A 23,531-nucleotide genomic window follows, 5' to 3' on the forward strand; every position below is an offset into this window, starting at 1 on the left:
GTGCCTACGTCACTGGCAGCCACGTCGCTGGCTCACGTCCACATGAACCTACGTCACCGGGCAGCCACATCGCTGGCTCACGTCCGCATGAGCCTACGTTGCCAGGCAGCGACATCGCCGGCTCACGTCCGCGTGTCTACGTCACCAGGCAGCCACGTCGCGGGCTCACTTTCGCCTGATCCTACGTCACCGGGCAGCCAGGTCACCAGGCAGCCACGTCGCAGGCTCACATCCACGTGAACCTACACCACCAGGCAGCCAGGTCACCAGGCAGCCACGTCGCAGGCTCATGTCCGCGTGTGCCTACGTCACCAAACAGCCACGTCACCAGGCGGCCACACCACTGGGAGTGGCCACTCAGGGCTGTGCAGCGAGGCGCGAACATTGCAGGGTCTCCACTCTGAAACAGGTAAGTAACGATTCCAATGCATCTGGTGACTAAGAAGTAGGAGCGGTGACAGTTGGGTGACTCCAAAATGCCTTCCAAACTTACTTCTGCATCATCTCCCCTCCCTCTCAACCTGCTCACAAATCGCACATGTGGCCATGGTGGGGTCACTGCCCCCGCAGCCGGCATCCGGGAGGGCACCAGAGGACGCCGCGCTGCCGTGACACGGGGCTCCAGGGACTTAACTAGGCTGCCTCGAAGCCTGTGTGTGACAGGTGCTGGAAGCGCGGCTCAAGGACTGTAAGGCTCATCGGCTCCTGGGGTGAGGCCACAGATGTCCACCTGCAGTAGGAGAACTTTGAGATCATCAGACCAGGTCTCCATCTTCTGCGCAAGTGAGTTCACTTTTTATCAATTTCCCTGTACTTTTAAAATAAAGAAAAAATGGTGGCCATCCTCCAGCCACCTGTCAAGGGTCACCTCTGCTGTGAACCCCACCCAGAGCTGCCCCCACAGGTGGGTTCTGTATCATCTACGCCATAGGACTTTTGTCCCCAGCAGCAAATGGTTGCTTCAGAATCTGTAATGCATGATAGCACGGGAGGGGAGTGGTTGGGAGAGGGGTGAGAGGAAGGAGAGAGAGAGAGAGAAAGAGGAGGGGGAGGGAAGGAGAGAGGAGGGGGGAGAGAGACGGAGGGAGGGGGTTGGGACAGGGGGGGAGAGAGGGGTGAGAGGAAGGAGAGAGAGAGAAAGAAGAGGGGGAGGGAAGGAGAAAGGAGGGGGAGGGAAGGAGAAAGGAGGGGGAGGGAAGGAGAGGAGAGGGGGAGGGAAGGAGAGAGGAGGAGGGTGGGAGGGAAGGAGAGAGGAGGAGGGTGGGAGGGAAGGAGAGAGGGGGAGGGTGGGAGGGAAGGAGAGAGGGGGAGGGTGGGAGGGAGGGAGAGAGGAGGGGGTGAGAGAGGAGGGAGGGGGTTGGGACAGCGGGGAGAGGAAGAAGGGAGAGAGAAGAGGTGGGGGTGGGAGGGAGGGAGACCGAGGGAGGGGGTTGGGACAGGGGAGAGAGGAAGGAGGGGGAGAGAGAAAGAGGAGGGGGAGGGAAGGAGAGAGGAGGAGGGTGGGAGGGAAGGAGAGAGGAGGAGGGTGGGAGGGAGGGAGAGAGGAGGAGGGTGGGAGGGAGGGAGAGAGGAGGGGGTGGGAGACAGGGAGAGAGGAGGGAGGGGGTTGGGACAGGGGGGAGAGGAAGGAGGGAGAGAGAAGAAGTGGGGGAGGGAGAGAGGAGGGGGGTGGGAAGGAGGGAGATGGAGAGAGGGGGTTGGGACAGGGGGGAGAGGAAGGAGGAGGAGAGAGAGAAAGAGGAGGAGGAGGGAAGAAGAGAGGAGGGGGGTGGGAGGGAGGGACACAGAGGGAGGGGGTTGGGACGGGGGGGGGGGAGAGGAAGGAGGGAGAGAGAAAGAGGAGGGGGAGGAAGGGAAGGCGAGAGGAGGAAGGGGGTTGGGAGAGGAGTAAGAGGAAGGAAGGAGAGAGAAGAGTGGGAGGGAGAGAGGAGGTGGGGGAGCGAGAAAAGAGGGAGGGAGGAGAGAGAGGGAGGGAGGGAGAGGAGGGGGGCATGGAGGGAGGCTGGTCTTCCGGCTGAACCTGGAAACTCCCTGCCTCCTGACCTAGCTCCTTCCAGCTCTCAAGGTCCAGACCCCTGGGTCCTTCTTGGACGCTGAGGTTACTCCACCTGCCCGCATCCTCGGCACTTGGCCAAGGCTGAAGAAAGACTTTAAAGAATGCATGAACACAACATGAGGTAAATTAAGGACACCTGACAACCCGAGAGAACATGCCTCTGGTTCTAACACCGGCGGACGTGTTAATTCTGACTGTACGCCTGGGGATCCCCAGGGTAAATGGTGATAGATCCCACTTTTTAAACCATATTAACTATTTTTCAGTCCCCAGACCACTTCTAAGTGAAGAGAGGAACGGCAGAAAACCTGGTTTTTGCACGTAGAAGGCAACGTGCTTCAGGGCCACTGACCGACACAGATGATACACTACGGGCTTCCACTCGTGGAGAATGCTTCCCCAGAGTCCCCCCAACCTGGCAACATTACCGTGGAGAAGGGAGCAGTGGGGATCCCTGCTCCATGGCCCTGAGACCACTCTGTCCACCCCGCCGCTCCGGCCTGTGCGCCTTCCAGGTGGTTCCTCGATGAAACGGTGGTGGGGAGCCGCACAGGACCTTCCCAGAGAGAAGGGGCTGGCCCTCACGAGAGTCAGAACGTCAGCTTCCCGCTTGGGTCCGTCCTCCAGGCACAACCGACTGGGAAAGAGGACTCCCCGCGGTCTCACCTGCGGAGTCTGCCGACCGGCTCCTGCTGCTGGTGACCCACTCCTGCCTTCCAGTTGGTAGGCACGACATCCACAGACTGGACCCGGACGTGGCTGCAGGACAGCCTGGCGGTTTATACGCCAGCACCTCTCCGGCCACAGTTCCGAGTCGGGGCCGACCTAGGACCGCCTCCCTCCCACACGATGCTGCGTGATTCCGTGAAGGCGTGAGAGCCACCGTCAGGTCTCCAGAAGCGCACGCTAACATCGGAACAGGAGCCTTCATCTTCACGCAGGAGGGTCTGGATTTTTATATGCACACTTTCAAGTCCGCGATGAGAGGCGAGAGTTGTCAGGAAGCCTGCACAGACCTCGGGCCCCGTGGGGGTGTGATGGGGACATCGAAGTCTTCATTCTTCACGCAAAGTTTAACTGGGCTTTTGTCTGGAAAAGAGCTCTCCTCTGTTGTAACAAGCAGGGCCGCGCCCGAACGGAGACACCACAGGAGACAGGGAACCAGCACCATGAGCAGGCACCCCCACATCCCACAGGTCTGTGTCTGGTCCTGCTGACCACTGACCAGATGGGTGCCCTGTAGTCTCACGTCAACTGTCCCGAGCCTCAGTCTCCCGACTGCAGAACAAGGCGGCCACCACCCCTCACCGGGCTGCAGGAACTAAGTGACAGGGCACCCTGACTCCCTGCTGCAGGCTTCCCTCCACCTTTTCCTCCCTTAGGTGGGAACCCTGCCTCTTCGAAGCCCCGAGAAAGAACCTGTGAAACTCATGTGCATAAAGCCGTAAATAATTGTTACTACTTTCAGAGTTAAATGTTTTTAAATGTTGCAAAAAACCAGAAAAGGCGCATCTCTCTCGTGACTGTGCAGGCCAGGGAGGTATTCCTGCTGAACGGCACACACAGTGCATGAAGGGTTAAGGACACTTTGGGATCCAAAAATCTGTACTTTCATTCTAAGTATAAAATCCAAATAAGCAAAATTTTGAGAGGTGGAGGTCCCAGGCGCACTTCTGCAAAGAGACAGGAGCAGGCCTGTGTCTTAGTAACACTGAAGGAGCAACACACTCAGAACAGCATGGAGGGAAAGGACACGAGGGCACAGGGGCCGTCACGGTCCAGACGGAGGGTGAGGGGCCAGGAGCAGTCACGAGAGAAGAAGGTGTGCAACACGTGTGGCAGCCAAACACCCAGAACGTGGACACGCGTGGTTCGTGGGAATGAGGAGCCGAGGATGCTAATGCCTGGAGCCTGCTCCTCGAGGGACCAACTCTTCGGCACGCTGGCCTTGGGGTACAGGGGCCAGTGTGCCGTGTTGGGAGGCACTTGGAAACGGGGGCCGTGAAGGATTTCTTGGCGGGAGATGCAGATCTGAGCATCAGTGAAAAGCAGGTGGCCTTGAAGACCGCAAGTCATGTGTGAGTGCATGATGTCAGCGAGAATGTGGAGACACGAGGGCAGGACAGGAGCCACCTGGGGGAGGGTAGGGACAGGAGGCCATGAGTGCCAGTGACACCCCCAGCTGGGTGGGAAAGAACCGACCTCCTGGGACCCAGCATCAGAGCAGAGGATGAGCCTTCGAAGAGCGAGCACCTCTTGTCCAGAAAAGGAAACAGGAAGACACAGCCGAGACACGAGACATCTGCTGGAAAGGTGTCCGTGGCTACAGAATGTTCCCCAAGGAGATGGAAACACATGGGCGGTGACATTAGCTCCACGCCCCTGGTATTTCTGCAGGTATCAGCTTTATTTACTGTCACCTAAACGTGACACAGGGGTGAGAAGCCTGAAAAGAGAGGAGGGTCCTTCTCACAAGCCGGGATTGTCAGCCCCAAATCACCAAAGGAGCCCCCCAAAACCTATAATGGATACCAGAGTCTCCACTCTGCCAGAGTTATCTGACACATGGTCCGGGTTCTCCTTCTGGCCGTCTCAGAAGCATGGTTTACAACGCTCTGAACAGGATGTGTCAAAATTATGATCATAGGACAGCCTGCCACCCATTTTTATAAATCACGTTTTATTGCCACACTGACACGCCCTCGTGTTTCCAGGTGCCTTGGTACTAGAGAGCAGAGAGGAGAAGTATCAGAGCACACCGCTGGGCCCATACAGCCTCAGTCATTTACTCTCTGGCCCCGTGAAGGAAAAGCCTGCTGAGCCAGCCGTGTAGTCTAGCTGTGGGAGACGGAGCAGGGGGACCCCAGCTCAAGCGAGCGAGCTTTGCCAACATCCCCATCCTTGACAGGTGTTTGATGTTTTAAGACTAAGTGTCTGAAAAGTATCAATGCAGAGATTATGAGAGAATTCAGTACTTCAGATGATTATACATAAATACGTGAGGGTAAGTTATCAAGAGCTCAGAATAAATCCCCTAGGAAAGAGGCGTCTACATACAAATACACAGCAGCCACACTCCGGGCTAATCACGCGACAAGTGTGTGGGAGTGGGAGCGCCCTCTGATCTCCACCTTCTTAGCAGGATCAGATGCAGGAAACCTGATGAGAACCAGCTTGCTTACGCGGTACACAGCAAACACAGTGTTCACGTCGACGAATCCTACAACACTCTGGAAACGGCAAGTACTTCTGTGAATCTCTGGCTAATGACAACACACCCAGCGTACGCTAATGGAACCCCAGTGATGATGCCTCCGCTGTGTCAGTCCGCAAAGGGTGACACAGACCTCACCGCCACGGTACCTGTGGCCACAAAATGAGAGACAAGAGCTGAAGCCAAAGTCTATTTGCTGAACGTACAAATTTTATTATAAGTGTACAACTACATTATCTATTCTGCTTTGTTCTTACTTCTTCATCTAGAAACATACCAATAGTTTCTGCCCAAATTTTCCACTTCTGTGTAGTAACTAATTCATTTTCCTCTCACGCTTTTTGTGAACAAGCCTCCTGGAGTTTAAAAGCGTTCCGCTAATTTTCCTACTGAGTGACGCCCCTCGACTTTCGATACTGATACAGTACTTGAGGGGTGTTAATCCTGCCTGTTCCCGTTGTCTCAAGCATGTGACATGCACAGAGTTCTGAATGAATACCGCCTAGTAATGACCCAAAACATTCTGGTACTCACTGGAACAAGGGCCCTCGCCTGACGAGCGGGGAGCGGCGTCACCCGGGGCCCCCTGCGTTGCATCCTGGAGGCCTCCATCCTCGCGACGGCACACCACGCGAGAACCCACAGGAAGCAGAGCCGCAGGGAGGAAAACTTCCTGGAGGGGGCTTTACACCACACACGGAGCTGGCCTGACTCTGGGGACACACGTGTGGGGTCCCCATGTACACGGTCAGGGTGAAAACCCGTGGGATTTTGCTTCAACAACAAGGCAGAACAGCCCACTTTGTGGCAGACCCTTGTTGGCCTCTGTTGTCTGTAACCACCAGGCTTTCCTCCCCCAATCAGGGAGCAGCAGGGCCTGTCCCTCCAGCAAGTATCTCACCGAGCGGGATGAGGGGTACGGTGCTGGTGGGCTTACTCTGTGAACACACACACGGTCTCATATGCAGGTGCACACACATTTATATATACACACTCTCACAACACACACGTGCGCATTCTCTTGTGCACACCCTCCCTCACACGCACAGTCTCTCATACATACTTCCACACATATGTACACACACTCATATACACATGCACGTATACACTCCCAACACACTCATGCACACTCTTACATTCTGCCCTCACACACACACGGTCACACCCTCACACTCTATAGACATCTCAGAGTCTCAACAAGAGGGTAAATGCTGCCAGTTCTAGGACTTTCCACGTTGTCTGCTTCGCCATGTAGCTGTAGGTCTCCTCTTCCTCGTTTTATTCTGTTTTGCCACTGCTTTCTTTCAAATTTTTCACACGGACAGAAAATTTCCAGGTATCCTAGGAACTGATCTTTGCGCCAAATTAGAGAGGACTGTGACGTCACACTCCCAACAGCTATTTTTAGGTTCTGCTGAGACATGAAGCACATGAGTCATGCAGCCTCTTACAGTCTGGATAAATCTAACCCTGCAACCGGACCTTCCTCCAGGACGTCACAGGTCACATCACAAAGGGACAGCCAGATGCGGGGACGTTCCGTGTGTCTCACGGTAAAATTTTGAGGCTTCTTTACAAGGGAGGTGAATCACACCGTACACACTCCCCCAGGTCGGGGTGAGCAGCACAGTTGGACAGCCTTCTGCGTCACACCACCCACACGGGAGCCACGCGACACGCACAGACACTCTCTCAGGTCCTGCAACACGCACGATGAAACCTCATCTCTTTCATGGGCACACGTCTCTGTGTAATTTTTAGCTTACTCTGATCCCAAACGGAGTTCTTGGTGCTCACAAAACTGTGTCACTGTCACCCAAGGATAGAAAAGTGAACTCTAATACGACCACTTGGCATTGGACTGTTACTTTACAAAAAGGCAGAATTTTCCTATTTTCTTTGTACTCACGACAGCTCTCAGAGGAACAAAGGAAAGAAATCATTATTCTTTTTTTCCCCACTAAACAACTAGAGCAGGAAAAGGGGCTTCTGAAGCTGCCAGCAGCCATTCATGTGGCAACAGAGGCCAGAGCCAGCTCTCCTGACCGGCTGCCTGAGCATCTGCAGTAGAATCGAGGGCGCACTGCTGACACTGTTACCAGCGAGGTTAACTCTGACTTCATTCAGAGCGAGTGTCTTGGGGCAAAGTCCTAAGAAAGTGGTTTGAGTTTCTTCGAACTCTGCCAAGTAGCTAATAATCTAGAAATAAAAGCTTGCGCGTCTGAGATGTCTGTCGAGTACTTAATTCCCTACCTTTGCCTGTTTCCTAAACTTGGGCTTTCTGCAGACACGAGGTTTGCTGTGGCGAGGAGGGCATGGTGTCGACAAGCACCGTGAGGAGTGTGTGTCCCGTGAGCGAGGTGAGCCCTGCCCACATTGCTATTTTAACGGGGACCTTCCTGAGCTATCCCGGAACCACATTCAAAGCACGTAGTTCACTCTGTGAAAGATTTTTATGGGGAGTTTAAAAATCTTAATCCACAACCCACAACTAAAACTGGGCGAAAACAGATCTGGATGCCGTACTCCTCCCGTCCACACTGGATAAGGCCTCGTTTCGCGGCACGTACCTCCTGTGTCTCCGATTCAGACAGCACTGCGGCTCATCCAACGCCCTCTCTTTTCTGCTAGTAATTCTTACCCTCCTTTCACACTGTTTTCAAACATCTCAAGCAACGCTTGAGGACGTTTCCTTTACGAGCAGAAAGCCCGACATCCTCGCCGTCAGGGACACTGGGGGCAGTGAAAAGCCAACTTCGCAAAACAGAAAAACGAAAGCAGCAAAGCAGCCGAAGGGCTGGAGCCGGGCTCCGTGCCGTCCCTCGAATGGATTCCGCGGCCGAGATGCACAGATGAATCCACGGACACCGAGACCACGGCTACTAGGTGGCCACCGGCTTCGGGACGACCACGGCGAGGCACTCACCTATGTGCGTCTGGGCCATGACGTCGGCCAGTCTGTGGGCGGCGCCGCTCCCCCCGCTTTGGGTGGAGGAGGAAGAGGTCGTGGACGTGGTGGAGCCGTGGATGGCCTGGCTGATCCAGTGCTCCATGTTGATGCTGCCCTGGCTGGAGGTGGGGGTCCCCTGGGAGTCTCCCTGCACCGAGCCTTCGTCTTCCGAGCCGGAAGAGGTATCTGCGAGAGACAGATCTGCTATGCATCACGGCAGAGAGACAAACACCAGGGCAACCGCCGCCAACACACGCTAACCGCCGATGCTTTGTGCTTTCGACACTCTTGAAAAGTCACAGATCTCAGAGAACGAACTCTTTTTCGGTGTAATGATTTTTTGCATCGAAAACACCTTAAATAAATATGCTACAAAAAGGGTTTTTTTGTTTTGTTTTGTTTTTTTGACATTACAATCTTGGGCAGAGACATACTCACCTATTTTCTTCACTCAGATTGCGAAGAAGCCAACTGTTTCTAGGCATGCTTACAGCAAGCGAGAAGGATGGGGGCGGCATTGAACTTCCATGTGTTTCAAACTGTGACTGTAGCCCTTGTTTAGACCTGAGGTACTTCTCTGGGCTGTATTGTTATGTTTGTTTATTTTTGACAGAGAGAGAGAGAAAGCATGAGCTGAAGAGAGGCAGAGAGAGAGGGGGACAGAGGATCCAAAGCAGGCCCGTGCTGACATCAGCAAGCCTGACACGGGGGCTGGAACTTACAAATCGCGAGATCATAAGCTCAGCTGAGATCAAGAGTCGGACGCTCAACCGACTGAGCCAACAAGATGCCCTCTGAGCTGTATTTTTAAATTTCGTGTGAGTAAAGGTAACCACGTCCCTCCCCAAAGAGTAAGTTGTCAGCAAGGATAGTGGTGTAGACGTTAGAATGACTCCCATCTCTGTCCCACCAAGGCTTTGCTTCCTCCTGTAGTGAGGATAGTATGTCAGCACATTACATGAGTAAACTAAACGTATTTGCTTTAACGCTCATTTCTGTTAAATTTTTTCACTATTCACTTGATTTATTTTCCTGTCTGAATACTGTGCAACTTGGATCGAGATCAAACACATCACTTTTTTTCATTAAAAGTGATAGAACTATTTTTATGTAACATGATTTCCCTAGCAGCCGTGACGTTTTCAAGAATGAAATACTGGTATACTTGTTATTTAAATCCTCATGTAAGAACAGCTTCTGGGTCCTACCACGGGTGAGGTACACCAGGAGGAAGTAGAGACCGGAGCAGCTCGAGAACATCTAAGGAGAACAAGGGAAAGGACAATGTGTCTTAAATCAAGACACGGACTTTTGTTTTTTCCAACACGACAGTATTTGTGAAGGACGTTGACATTCGTATTTTATTATCATTGTGATATGGCCAAGCTCTCTGGAAAATTTTTGGAAGTTTGTTAGGAATTTGTTAGAAAAGCAGCAGTATCAGTAGAAGACCAACAAATTCTCTCCCTCTGCTCTGCTTTGTGAAATAGTGGGATTATAATTTAAAGAAAATTTACACATTTTTTTGTATTCAGGCTTAAGGCTTCTTTCGTTTTTGTTTTTGTGATTGTGGTAAAATACAACATAAACTTTACCACTGTAACCATTTTTAAGTAGAAATTCAGTGATACCAAATACACTTATAATCTGTGCAACTGTACCCACCATTTCAGTATTTCTCTTCATCTGGCAAATCTGAAACTCTGTCCCCGTTAAACAATGACCCTCCATTCTCCCTTCCCCAAAGGCCCTGGGAACCACCATTTTGCTTTCTCCTTATACAACTGGGGCCACTTTAAGTACCTCACACAAGTGTTTTCATACAGTATTTGTCTTTGTGCGTGGCTCATTTCGTTCTGCGTAACATCCTCAAGGCTCATCCATATTGTGGCACACTGCACAATTTCTTTCCTAAGGGTGAATGATAACCTATTTCACGTATGTAGCACATTTTGCTTACGCATCCATCTGTGGACAGACAAGGGGTTGCTTCCATGTCTCAGCTATTTCGAATGATGCTACGAATATGAGTGTACAAATATCTCTTTAAGATATTTCAATTCCTTTGGGTACAGACCCAAAAGCAGAATTGCTGGGTCATGTAGCATTTTTTAAGTAACTGCCATACTTTTCGCCATAGAGGTGTTCCCACCAATAGTGCACAAAGGTTTGAATTTCTCCCCATCCTCACCAACCACTTGTCATTTTCTGGTTTTTGACAGTAGCCATTCTAGTGGGTGTGAGGTCGTATCTCATTGTAGTTTTGATTTGTGTTTCCCTAATAACCACTGATGCTGGGCATTTTTTCATGCTATTATTGGCCATCTGTATCTCATCTGGAAAAACGTTCAAGCCCTCAGACTTACGATTTTTGAGAAACGCACATACCCCTACATCCATCCAAATATTATTATCCTCCCAAAAAGTATTCTTATGCTTCTTTACTGTCAATCTTTCATTCCCACCCCACCCTTTCACAAGAAAACTACAGAAAAATATCCCTCATGATACAGACACAAAAATCCTCAAAACATATTAGCTAACAGAATCGAGCAAAATATAAAATGGATAGTACACATTAGGACCAAGTGGTGACATTCAAAAGTCAATTAACGTTATGCACCATATTAGTAGGATAAAGGGACAAAAACCCTAAGTTAACTTTCAAAGTCACAGAAAAAGCATTTCACAAAATCTAAAACTAACTTATGATAAAAACCTTTCAACAAAGCAGGAATAGAAAGAAATTTCCTCGACCTGACACAGGGCATCTGTGAAAACGCATAGCTGACACTGTATTTAATGTTTTTTTTCGTTTTTTTTTTTTTTTTTTAATTTTTTTTTCAACGTTTATTTATTTTTGGGACAGAGAGAGACAGAGCATGAACGGGGGAGGGGCAGAGAGAGAGGGAGACACAGAATCGGAAACAGGCTCCAGGCTCTGAGCCATCAGCCCAGAGCCTGACGCGGGGCTCGAACTCCCGGACCGCGAGATCGTGACCTGGCTGAAGTCGGACGCTTAACCGACTGCGCCACCCAGGCGCCCCAATGTATTTAATGTTAAAAGATTAAACGTGCAGCTCCTAAAATCAAGACTAAGGTAAGGATGCCCCCTCTTACCACTTCTATTCAACATTATTTGCAAACCTCCAGCCAGTGAAATACAGCAAAAAGAATAACTTCAAGGCATCCAGATTGGAAAGGAAACATTAAAACTGTCTTTAGTCAATTTAATATGATCTTTTATGTAAAAAGTCCCAAGGAACACACTAAATTCTTCAATTAATAAATTTAGCAAGGTCACAGAACACAAGATAAAGATACAAAATATCTTTATATAGATACTAGACGCAATTAATGGAAGACAAAACATAGTTTGAAAATTGTGAATCTGATAGAGGATTTGTATTCAGATTATATGAAGAACTGTTAACTAGTGAGGAGACAACTCATATAAAAAATGGGAGTGTGTGAACACTTAACCAATGAAGATATACAAACAGCAAATAAGCCCATTAAGAAAATGCAAATTAAAACCACAATGAGATAACATTTCTTATCTACCAGAATGGCTACAATAAAAAATACAGACAATATAAACGTTTGTAAGGATGTTGAGAAACAAATCCTCCTACATTGCTAGTGAGAATGTAAAATGGCAGTACCCATATAGAAACAATTTGGCAGTTTCCTGAAAGTTAAGCATAAAATAACTATAGGATTCGTTAATAAATGATATGTGTTGATGCAAACATATGTACATAAATGTGGAGAGCAGTATTATTCATGATAGCCAAAAGCTGGAAACCAGCTCAGTACCTACCAACTAGTCACGGGTAAACAAAATGTGGTGTACCTATCTAACAGGATACAATTCAACAAGAAGGAATGAACTGATGCATGCTACAACATGGAAGATGCTCAAAAAATTATGCTAAAGAAGATGCAAAAGAACATATTTTATCATTTTATTCACAAAATTTCCAGAATATTTACAGAGGCATAGAAATCAGATCAGAGGCCCCTATGGCTGAATGTTATAAGGGGAATTAACTGCAAATGGGCACAAGGAAACTTGTGGAGTGGTGGAAATGTTCTAAAACTAGATTATGGCAATGATAGCATTATCTATATATTTATTAAAAATCACTGAGTCACACACTTACAATAGGTTAATTTTGTGGAATGCAAATTACACCTCAAGAAATGTATTAAAGGTGAATGTGTGTTCCACAGTAGTTGAGTATAATATTCTGTGAACAGCAACTGCATCAAGCTGGATGACCGTGTTGTTTTGACCAATTATTAAGAAAGGTATTTTTAAATCCCTAGTTATTATTCCTGACTTTTCTACTCTCCCTCACTATTCCAGCTTCTGCTTTATAAATTATACTGCTCTTTTATGTATGCAAGTGTTCATTATTACATCTTACTGATAAATTGTTCACTTTCCATTATGTAAGGTCCCACTTTATATCTTGTATTACTATGTCTTGCCATCTACTTTGATATTAAGAAAGACTTGCATGCTTTATACTTAATGTTTCCACTGTATAGTTTTTCAACCTTGTATTTTTAACTATCTTCATTTTTGACTTAAATGTGTCCTGGCTGGATCAGTGGGTAGAGCATGTGACTCTTGATCTCAGGGTTGTGAGTTCGAGCCCCATGTTAGGGGTGGAGTTTACTTTAAAACATACGGCTGTATCTCTTATAGAAGACATACAGATGTATCTTCTTTTTTTTACCCAGTCTGACAATCCCAATCTTTTAATTGGGTGTTTGGTCCATTTATAATTATCACAACCAATGATATAAATGTGCTAAAATCTAGCATTTTGCTATTTTTCATTCATTCCACCTATTTTTTATATCTGTTGATTTTTCCTATGTTCTTTAACCACATTTTTTTGGTTTCATTTTATGTCTTCTATTAAATCTTACTTGTACTTTTTTTTTTTTTTTTTTTTTTTAGTGGTTGATGTAAGGCTAACAGCTATGCATCCTTAATGGGTCTATATGGGGTCAATATTCTGTTTATTCTTCAAATCTGACACCATAAACTTTCTCTTTCACCTCTACTCCGAATACACCTGACACTACACATTTTCTACTGTTCACATTCTACCTACTTCACAAAAGTAATAGCCACACAACAGTATAATTCCACTCACCCCTCCTTATTGTTTTAAAGCAAATTACAATAGGAAAACATAGTATTCTGTTTGCCCAATTATTTACTATTTCCAGTGTTTTTTCCTTTTTACCGATCACATTTTTCATCTAACATCGTTTCCCATCAGCCTAAATGACATCCGTTAGCATGTTTGCAGCGCAGTCCTCCTGGCACTATATTCTCTCACTTTTCATGTCTCATTATGTCTTCATTCCATCCTTGTTTATTAAGGATATTTTCTCTGAATATGAGTTTTGTTTTTTCCCTTTAGGACTTTAAATATGGCTTTATACTGTCTTCCAGTCTCTATAGTGTCTTTATGTAGGTCATTCATCATTCATATGATGTGCTCTTGTATGTAGTATAGGTTTTCCTCCAATTACTTTCAAGATTTCCTCTTAATCATGGGATTTCAGCACTTTGACCATTGTGAACTGAGGTATGATTTTTTTTAACTTATCCTGCTTTGGGTTCACTGAACTTCTGGGATCTATAAGGTGGATTTTATAGCAGTCTGAGAAGTTCTCGACTATTGTTTCTTCAAATATTTCTTCTGCCCTCTCCTCTTTTCCTTCTTGGGTTCCAAATAAGTCGGTAACATTGTACCATAATACTTGAGGTTCTTCTGTTAACTTTAATTATGTCTCCCCGCTCTTCAGTTTGGTTAATTTCTCTTCATGTCTCTTCAGGTTTACAGACACCTTCATCTTCCTCCTTCTCCAATCTGATGTTAAGCCAATCCAGTGAAGTCTCACCTTAGTGAGAACTTTACTGTTCTAGAGTCTCCATTAATTTAAAAAAAAAAGTATTTTTCCCTTTCTCTACTCAGCTCACGTATTGAGACAATATTTTCCTTCAGTACTTTAACATATTTTAATTTGATTCCCTGAATGTTTATAATCAGATTTTAAAACTCCATCTTCCACTATATCAAACATCTAAAACCAGACCTCTCCAACAGAAATAGGAGTCTCATAACATAGTTTTAAACTTTCTAGTAGCCACGTTAAAAAATAGATACAATTAACTTTTTAAATGTATTTTTATTTATCACTAAATATTCCAAACATTGTTGCTTTAATAAATAATAAATATGAAAATTAAATACCTTCCAGTGACTTTTTCATATTAACTCTTCAAAATCTGGCATGAATTTCACACTTACAGCAAATACAATTGACACCAGCCACAGATGATTAGTGGTTACCAAGAGCACAATGAGGCCATCTTACGTTCATTTTATGTTGACTCCTTTTCCTGTGGCCACAGATCGCATTTCCTGTATCTCTTCCTATCTAGTGACTGTTTACCGAGCAGTACACATTGTGGATGGTATGCGGAGGAGACTCTGGATTCTATAATCTTCCTCTAAAGCCTCGTGATTCTTATTTTAGCAAGCAGTCGGACGTTGAGCAGACGTGGAGTGATTCTTCGCCAGTGTGGATCTGCAGAAAGCTCCAATCCTGTCATCTGCCTGAACTCAGATCTCTGCCTCCTCAACTTAGCAGAACTACTGGCCTTGCTCAGATCTCAATCACTGGGCCATGGTCTAAAAACTTCTCCAGGCAGAAAACTGTGAACTGTGGGGCTCACCTCGCAAGTTTTCCTGCTCTCAGGTTAGTCTCTCACTGCTGGATGTCCGTGGCTTAAAAACAGCTGCCCCATTCATTTGGGGCAGTTTTATAGTTATTTACAGTGCGTGGGTTAGTCCAGCACAGGTTATTTCATTATGAGTAGAAACAGAATTGCTGGCAAATTCTTACTATATTTTTAAATGTGAAAACTAAAGGACAGCTTCACCTGTAAAAGACTGTCAGTGTAACAGTGATACTGGTTGGTTACACTGCTCAGTGACCAGTCATTTCACAGAGAAAATATGTATTTCAGGAATATGCTCTGAAGATCAGAGGACATGAGATGAGTTTTAACTCATCAGTGTTAAAGCAACAAAGGAAAAAAGAATGAGAGAAAATAGAGCTCAGCCCCAAGGTTTTGTTCAAGCAAATATGGTTATAAACAGGTAGAGTACTGCTACGCACAAAACCGGTTGTAAATAAAAATTTTATGATGATGGAGCTGGCATTTGATTGTATGAAACTATCCCATGTGATATTATCACCAGGACCTTTGAATGACAGTTTACAAAATGTATTACACGGCATACAAGCAAGGGCTAACTAAATGGAAATATTTCACCAAAATTATACTCCCAGTAACGTTCTTTTATATTTTGTTAAAGATATACGTACAATGTTTGATTTCCTAAAGTTTTGTCTTTCATCATGTACAATAAAATAACATTTCTGAGGATGGGTTCAATGTGTGAAAAGGCACATACATAATCACATTGTTTCTTGCATTTTAAACTCAACATTTCTCATAAAAAACGTAGCTCAGAAAAATGTCAATCTCTTTGAATGCTGTCTAGTTCCAAACATCTAGTTAAAATATTTTAAGTGGGTTTGTTATCCTTGTAAGTGCATTCTGTTACAAAAACACATACAAAATAAAACTTTTCACCACATTAGCAGAACAGAGAGTCCAGAGATGAACCCCTGTTTATATGGTCAACTAATCTATGACAAAGGGGGCAAGAATATGCAATGGAGAAAAGACAGTCTTTTTTTTATGTTTATTTTTGAGAGAGACAGAGAGAGACAGGGATGGACGGATGCACACAGAGTGCAAGCAAGGGAGGGGCAGAGAGAGATAAGGAGACACAGAATCTGAAGCAGGCTCCAGGCGCTGAACTGTCAGCACAGAGCCTAACGCAGGGCTCGAATCTGTGAACCGCGAGATCATGACCTGAGCTGAAGTCAGATGCTTAACTGACTGAGCCACCCAGGCGCCCTAAAAAGACAGTCTTTAACAAATGGTGTTGGGAAAACTGGACAACAGGTAAAAGAGTGAAACTAGACCACTTTCTTATACCACACAAAAATGAACTCACAATGGATTACAGACCTAGATGTTTAGATGTGACATCTAAAACCATAAAACTCCTGTAAAAAACAGCCAGTAGACTCCTAGACATAGGTCTTAGCAATATTTTTTGGACATGTCTCCTCACACAAGGGAAACAAAAGCAAAAATAAGGAATTAAGACTATACAACTGAAAAGCTTTGCACAGTGAAAGAAAGCTTTGCACAGAAAAAGCAACCTACTGAATGGGAGAAGATATTTGTAAATCATGTATCTGATAAGGGGTTAGTATCCAAATAAATATATAAAGAACTCATAAAACTCAAGACCAAAAAATAATAATAATCCAAACTATCTGAGTAAAAATGGGCAGAGGACCTCAAAAGACATTTTCCAGAGAAGACAAAAGATGGCCAACACATGAAAAGATGCTCATCATCACTTGCCATCAGGGAAACGCAAATCAAAATCAGGTATCACATCACATCTGTCATAATGGCTAGTATCAAAAAGAATAAATCACAAATGTTGGTGAGGATGTGGAGAAAGAGGAAGCCTCTTTCACTCTTGGTGGGAATGCAAACTGGTGCAGCCACCGTGGAAAACAGTATGGAGGTTCCTCAAAAAACGGAACTATCATATGATCCAGCAATTCTGCTTCTGAGTATTTATCAGAGGAAAATGAAAATACTAATTCAAAAAGATATATGCACCCCTATGTCTTTTGTTGCATTATTTACAATAAGCAAGATATGGAAGCAACTTAGGTGTCCAGCATATGATGAAGATGTGCTATCCGTACAATGGAATATTAGTCATATAAAAGAATGAAATCTTGCCATTTGCAACAACATGGGTGTGCCTGGAAGGCATTATACTCAGTGGAATGTCAGAGAAAGACAAAATACCGTAAGATTTCACTTGTATATGGAATCTAAAAACCGCAACAAATGAACAAAAACCAGAAACAGACTCAAATATGGAGAACTGGTGGTTCCAGAGGGGAGGTGGGTTGGGGGATAGGCAGAATAGGTAAAGAGGATTAGAAGTTACAAACTTCCAGGAGCACCTGGGTGGCTCAGTCGGTTAAGTGTCCAACTTCAGCTCAGCTCAGGATCTCCCAGTTCATAAGTTTGAGCCCCGCATCAGGCTCTGTGCTGACGGCTCGGAGCCTGGAGCCCATCTCAGATTCTGTGTCTTCCTCTCTCTCTCTGCCCCTCCTCCGCTCACATTCTGTCTGTCTGTCTGTCTCTCTCAAAAATAAACATTAAAAAAAAGAAGTTACAAACTTCCAGTTATGAAATAGAGTCACGGAAACAGAAGGTGCAGCATGGGGAATACAGTGAATAACACTGCACTAACTTCATATGGCGACACGGTGACCACACATCACAGGGAGCACTGAGTAATGTGCATAATGCTGAATCACTATGTTGTACACATCTCTGAGTTAAAGTATGTGTTTCTATTACTCTCACTGCTTGCAAACACTCAGGATTCAACTTCAAAACACTCTAAACAACGTTGTACACACCCATTTGTTCTTACTGTGCAAGGTAACTTGGGTCTGCAGGAAGGGAGAGTGGCAACAAGGACATGAATAATGATGGAACCCAACACACAGAAAAAACACGTAATTTAGGCTCAATACTTCATGTTTTCTAATAGATACCTGTGTAATTTAACTTTGCTCTTTACTTTGGTTTTGAAGATCATAAAACACAGACTGTAATTATTTGGGTAAAGAACAGAACTTAGGTAGTTATATAAAGTTCAAGACTAAATAAAAGCATAAATATGAATGGGATATTACCTTCAGCCATTTAAGATCGAGGTCAGCAGGCCTGTGGATCAAACTGGCCCTCTGCCTGCCTTTATAAATAAAGTTTTATTGGCAAACAGCCACAGCCACTCACTGACATGTTGCCTGTTTTCACACCACCACAGCAGAATAAGCAGCTGTGACAGACACTGCACTGTCCAGAAACCAAAATACTACCTGCACTTTACATACTCCAAACTGAGGTAACAGGATACATTTTTCAATTCATTTGGTTTCTTAATATAACCTTATGACATATTTATGTTTTAAGAGTTTGAGAATATATATACATCTATCCAAGCAGAAGAGAAGTCCAAATTCAGTTATAACTATGGAGGCAAAACTCTTCTCTTTCACTGCATGAAGAATTAAGTAAAATTTCATAAGACTAAAAGTCTGCATCATTTACGAGTCTCAATGAAAAGGTTAAAATACTATTTGTATTGACATACCTAGTAACATGAATTTTCCCTCCGAGTTTAATATAGAGCGTATACACCATTTCTGGACTTCTAGTTCCGAAACTCTGAATCACAGCACCATTACTTTGAAAGCTACAAGGACCGGGACTGCTGAAGCTAGCAGTGAATTCATCCCCAGGCTCGCCTGTCACTTTGGGAAGCAGACAGCAGGCCTGCTTCTCACCTGGAGGTGTGTAGGCGTCCATCGAGGTCTGCACAACCAAGGACCTGCGTTTGGAAGGCATAGGCACTGCCATCTTCCTTTCTTTGTGTTTAGCCAGCGCTGCCTGCACAGCTTCTGTGTGGACATCTAAAACAAAAAGAGAGCTCAATCACTCCATTGTTCAGAGACATCCTGAAGGCCCCAGGCTTTTTTTTTTTTTTTTTTCCTTTCTGTCTGGTCCTGTGAAATAGTTTACCCTACAGAAACTGTTACAAACAGATGTGTGGGGAAGGAATGAAAAGAAGAATAAACCTGCTGGTTTGAAAGCTGCAGTGAAATGACATTCAAATTCATTCGGGCTTTTAATTATTCATTTTATTACCCTAGAATCTATACAAATAATCACACACTGGCTGCAGAGTGCTGTGTGACTTTTCTTAGGTGAGTGGGTCTTGATCTTTCTCTATTTCTTCAGAAAGAAATTTCTGAAGAATACATTTTTCAAGCCTCGTAATGCATTCTGATGTTCTGCTAAAGGAGGCACGTACTCCTCACAGGCTGTGGCAATGATTCTCACTAACACTTACCAAGCACTCAGGGCCAGTCACTGTGTTTGGCCTTTTGAGTGTATTAAAACCAACTGCAGGGGGCGCCTGGGTGGCTCAGCCGGTTAAGCGTCCAACTTCGGCTCAGGTTATGATCTCGAGGTGCGTGAGTTCGAGCCCCGCGTCGGGCTCTGTGCCGACAGCTCAGAGCCTGGAGCCTGTTTCAGATTCTCTGTCTTCCTCTCTCTCTGACCCTCCCCCGTTCATGCTCTGTCTCTGTCTCAAAAATTAAAAAATAAACGTTTAAAAAAAAAAAAAAACCAACTGCAGCCACCCCACAGAATTTACTGAATGCCTACTTTGTAAGCGCCTCAGGGCTGGGTACAGTGGAGAACGAGGTGGACGAGGTACTGTATCTCACGCAGCTTACTTGCTAACAGGTAAGGGACACACAAAAGACAATTGCATAGGGCAGGAATTAAAACAAAATAAACATACGGCCTACTTAACAATGAGGCCAGGGAAGAGTTCAGTCAATGTTACGTGTGAGCAGTAAGAATAAACAGCCATTCCGGGGCGCCTGGGTGGCTCAGTCGGTTAAGCGGCCGACTTCGGCTCAGGTCATGATCTCGCGGTCCGTGAGTTCGAGCCCCGCGTCGGGCTCTGTGCTGACAGCTCAGAGCCTGGAGCCTGTTTTCAGATTCTGTGTCTCCCTCTCTCTGACCTTCCCCCATTCATGCTCTGTCTCTCTCTGTCTCAAAGGTAAATAAACATTAAAAAAAATGAAATTAAAAAGAAAAAAAAAGAATAAACAGCCATTCTGGCAAGATGAGGATCTCCAGGACACAGAGAAAACCCAGCTCCCAGGTATGGAAGCTAACGGAGCAGGTGCCAGCAGAGAGAACAGAACCATGTGGAGGGATGCACCTGGCTCCCACTTTCAGTGTGACAGGAGCACTGGGGATTTTCAAGAAGGGATGACATGATCTGACTCCGTGTCAGGGGGTCGTCTGGCTGCCGTGAAGGCGTCCACAGGAGAACAAGTGGGAGCAGGGAACCAACCAGAAGGCAGTGGGTGGTCAGGCACCAGATGGCTCTACGCAACCTTCCACACAATCCCACAAAGGAGGGACTCCGAGTATTTTGCAAACGAGTAAGCAGAGGTATGAAGCTCTCCCAGTTATTTAAGCGCGAGTGGCAACGCTAGGTGTGAACCCAGGTGTGAACAACTCTGGTGCCCACACCCTTCACCATCAACCACACCACACTACACTCTAGCTGTTCCTATGAAAACTCTAAGAGATTAGCATTTTAGAAGAGGCCACCTAGCCACTCCCACGGGCCAACTGCAGCCTGCGTCTCTCCTTATACAAAGTGTGAAAAGACACTGTGAAAAGAAAAATCTATTAAGCAGAGGGAAATATTCATTTACAGGTGTGGGGGAGAAAATAGAAAATATACATGCAGTGAAATGTTCAGATCTTTACACTGATAAAGTTCAATGCATGGAAATGTATCTATAGAACCACTACCCCAATCAAGACACAGGACATATCTATCAACCCAAAGTACTTACGTGTGTCCTTCCAGTCAAACCCCACCCTGAATAAACAGCTACTATTCAATATTTTGACTAGCTTTCCTTGGTTCTTGACCTTAATATAAATAGAATCACGCTGATTTTATATAACCATATATAGACTCTGCTGTAGTGCTATATGGATCAGCCCTTCATAGGTTTTTACTGATGAGAACTGTTACAACATATCAATGTATCATCATCTGCGTTTCTCCAGTTGATGGTTATTTACGTTAGGTGGCCAAAAACACTAAAATTCACCCTCCCAACCATCCAGGTAGTCAGTACAACATTGTCAACCACAGGCACATGGTTGTGCAACAGATTCTCAAAGCTCCCCATCCCACAAGATGGAAACTCTACAACCCCACCTCCCTCCCTCTCAGCTTCTGGCAACCACCATTCTACTTTCTGTTTCTCTGAGTTCGACCAGCCTAGATACCTCACGCACGTAAGTATTAATTGTGCAGAATTTGTTTTCTTGTGATTGGCCCATTTCTCTTAACATAATGTCCTCAAGGTCCATCTATGTTGCGGCATTTATCAGAATTCCCTTCCTTTTTACAGCTGAATGATGTTCTACTATATGGATGTGGATACAACATATATTCTCTATTGATTCATCCACCATTAAATACTGAAGTTTTGACTACCTCTTGGCTGTTGTGAATATGCTACTATAAACACTTGTGTATAAATATCTGTTTGAGTCCCTGCTTTCGTTTCTTTCAGATAAACACCCAGAATTGGGATTGCTCAGACTTCCAGGGAAGGTGGGGACGTAGGACGGTCCTACCCTCACCTTGTCCCATGAACACATCTAGATAACAGGCACATCATTGCAACTAACCCAGAAAAAACCCTAAGACTGACAGAACAAGCTCTCCACAGTTAATGGTAGACAGGAAACCAAAGTGAAAACAGAAGGAAGGGCAGAGACCCTTCCAGAACCAAACTAACCTGTGAGACTAACCACAAACAGGAAGGAGAACATGAGTGTAGAGAAGGGAGAGGAAAAGACCCCACACCAGCCACCCCAGACACGGGGGACCCTGCACTGGGAAGATGAGACCCCGAGACATTTGGCTTTGAAAACCAATGGGGCTTAACTTTGTGAGTGTTTACAATCAGTGGGACTTAACTCAGGGTACTTTAAAACTCAGCTGGCTTACTTCTGGGAGAGCCTGAGGCCAACAAGAAACTGAGTCTCTGCCCTGGAAGAGACAGCAAAACACACAACCCCAGAGATGAAGCATAAAACAGCAGTATGAAAAACCCCTGAGGTACACAGGAAGGATATTTATTTACTAATTTCAGAAACCCACAGGACGGGCAGGGGTCTTTAGGAGACTTGTCTAAGAACAAAACAACTGGCGGGCACCACTTCTCCCCCCGCCCCCCAGCCTAGTTACCTGGATACCTACAGGAACCAGCACCTACAGTGGCCACCTAGCTCTGCTAACAGTACACCTGACCCCCACATTTTCCTTCGGCCTCACTCCACCCAACCTGCCCCACTCTGCAGGCATCCCTCGAAGTGGCTCCAGTTCCCATTCTGCAACCAGACCAGCACATCTAGCTAACACCCAAGGTGCTGCCACCCTTGAATCCACCTCATCCAAAGCAGGAGTCCTGAACAGGAGTCCATCCAAAGCAGTGCCTGCCTCACCTCATTTTGCAAGCAACCCCACAGTGACCAGCACCACGCCAAAGTGACTCCTGCCCCAGGAGAGGGGAAGATCCCCACACACACCAGTCCAACCACAGCCCCAGCAGTGGGCTGGGGGCAGACATGAGGTCTGACTGCTAGCCCCACCCACCAGCAAAAAGCTCACAGGGGGGCAGCAAAAAAAAAAAGAGAGCCCTGGAGTTCAGAGTCACTGCAACCCCAACAGTCAGAGTGGGGGCAGACTGCAGGCCTCATCTCCAAGAAAAGCCCCTTAGGGGCCAGCACAAGAGAGTACCCTGCAGTAAGGTGTGACTGAAGCCCAGCACACAGGCTAAGAGGAAGCATCTAGTCTGACCCAAGGCAGCCAAGACTGGCCTCTGATAGCACAGGAACCAAACCCTGCCCACAATAGGCAGAGAGAGCCATTGTGGGCAATTGGAAGGCAAACATGGCTCAACCACAACAGCATGGCACATGCAACACACACAGGCAACACCCTGAAGTACCAGGTTCTGGTCAACAGGGGACATTGTACAGGACATTGAACAGGGAGGCACAATAACTCTTCATAAGGCCCCTACTTTCAACATTAGGAGTCATAGCTGACTGACTCTCCTAACAAAAGAAAACAGACACAGAGAGCGAGACAAAGTGAGACAGAGGAATATGCCCTGATGAAAAAACATGAGAAATTCACAGCAAAACAGCTCAATGAAACAGAGATAAGCAATGTACCTGATAAAGAATTCAAAGTAATGGTCATAAAGACACTAGATTTGAAAAGGAGTGGAAGATTCAACGAGACCCTCAACAAAGAGATAGAAAATATAAAAGTGAACCAATCAGAGATGAGAACTTAATAACTGATATTAAAAATACATGAGAGGGAATAAACAGTAGACTAGAAGAAGCAGAATGGATCAGTGACCTGGAGGACAGAGTAATGGAAGCAGCCAAGCTGAATAGCAAAAGA

At 45.8% G+C, this 23,531-nt stretch overlaps 1 protein-coding gene across 3 annotated transcripts in view; it reads right to left on the minus strand.

Moving 5' to 3' along the window:
• Positions 1-23,531, minus strand: part of DIP2C (disco interacting protein 2 homolog C) — a 411,195-nt gene that overhangs the window by 145,344 nt on the left and 242,320 nt on the right. For all 3 annotated transcript variants that reach the window (XM_030321072.1, XM_030321069.1, XM_032593812.1), the window contains exons 5-6: positions 18,787-18,912; positions 8,197-8,406 (exon numbers count right to left, since the gene is read on the minus strand). In XM_030321072.1, the coding sequence (XP_030176932.1) occupies positions 8,197-8,406; positions 18,787-18,912 (336 nt within the window). The remainder of the gene's footprint in view (positions 1-8,196; positions 8,407-18,786; positions 18,913-23,531) is intronic.

Source organism: Lynx canadensis, chromosome B4 (assembly GCF_007474595.2).
Source record: "Lynx canadensis isolate LIC74 chromosome B4, mLynCan4.pri.v2, whole genome shotgun sequence".
Taxonomy (NCBI): domain Eukaryota; kingdom Metazoa; phylum Chordata; class Mammalia; order Carnivora; family Felidae; genus Lynx; species Lynx canadensis.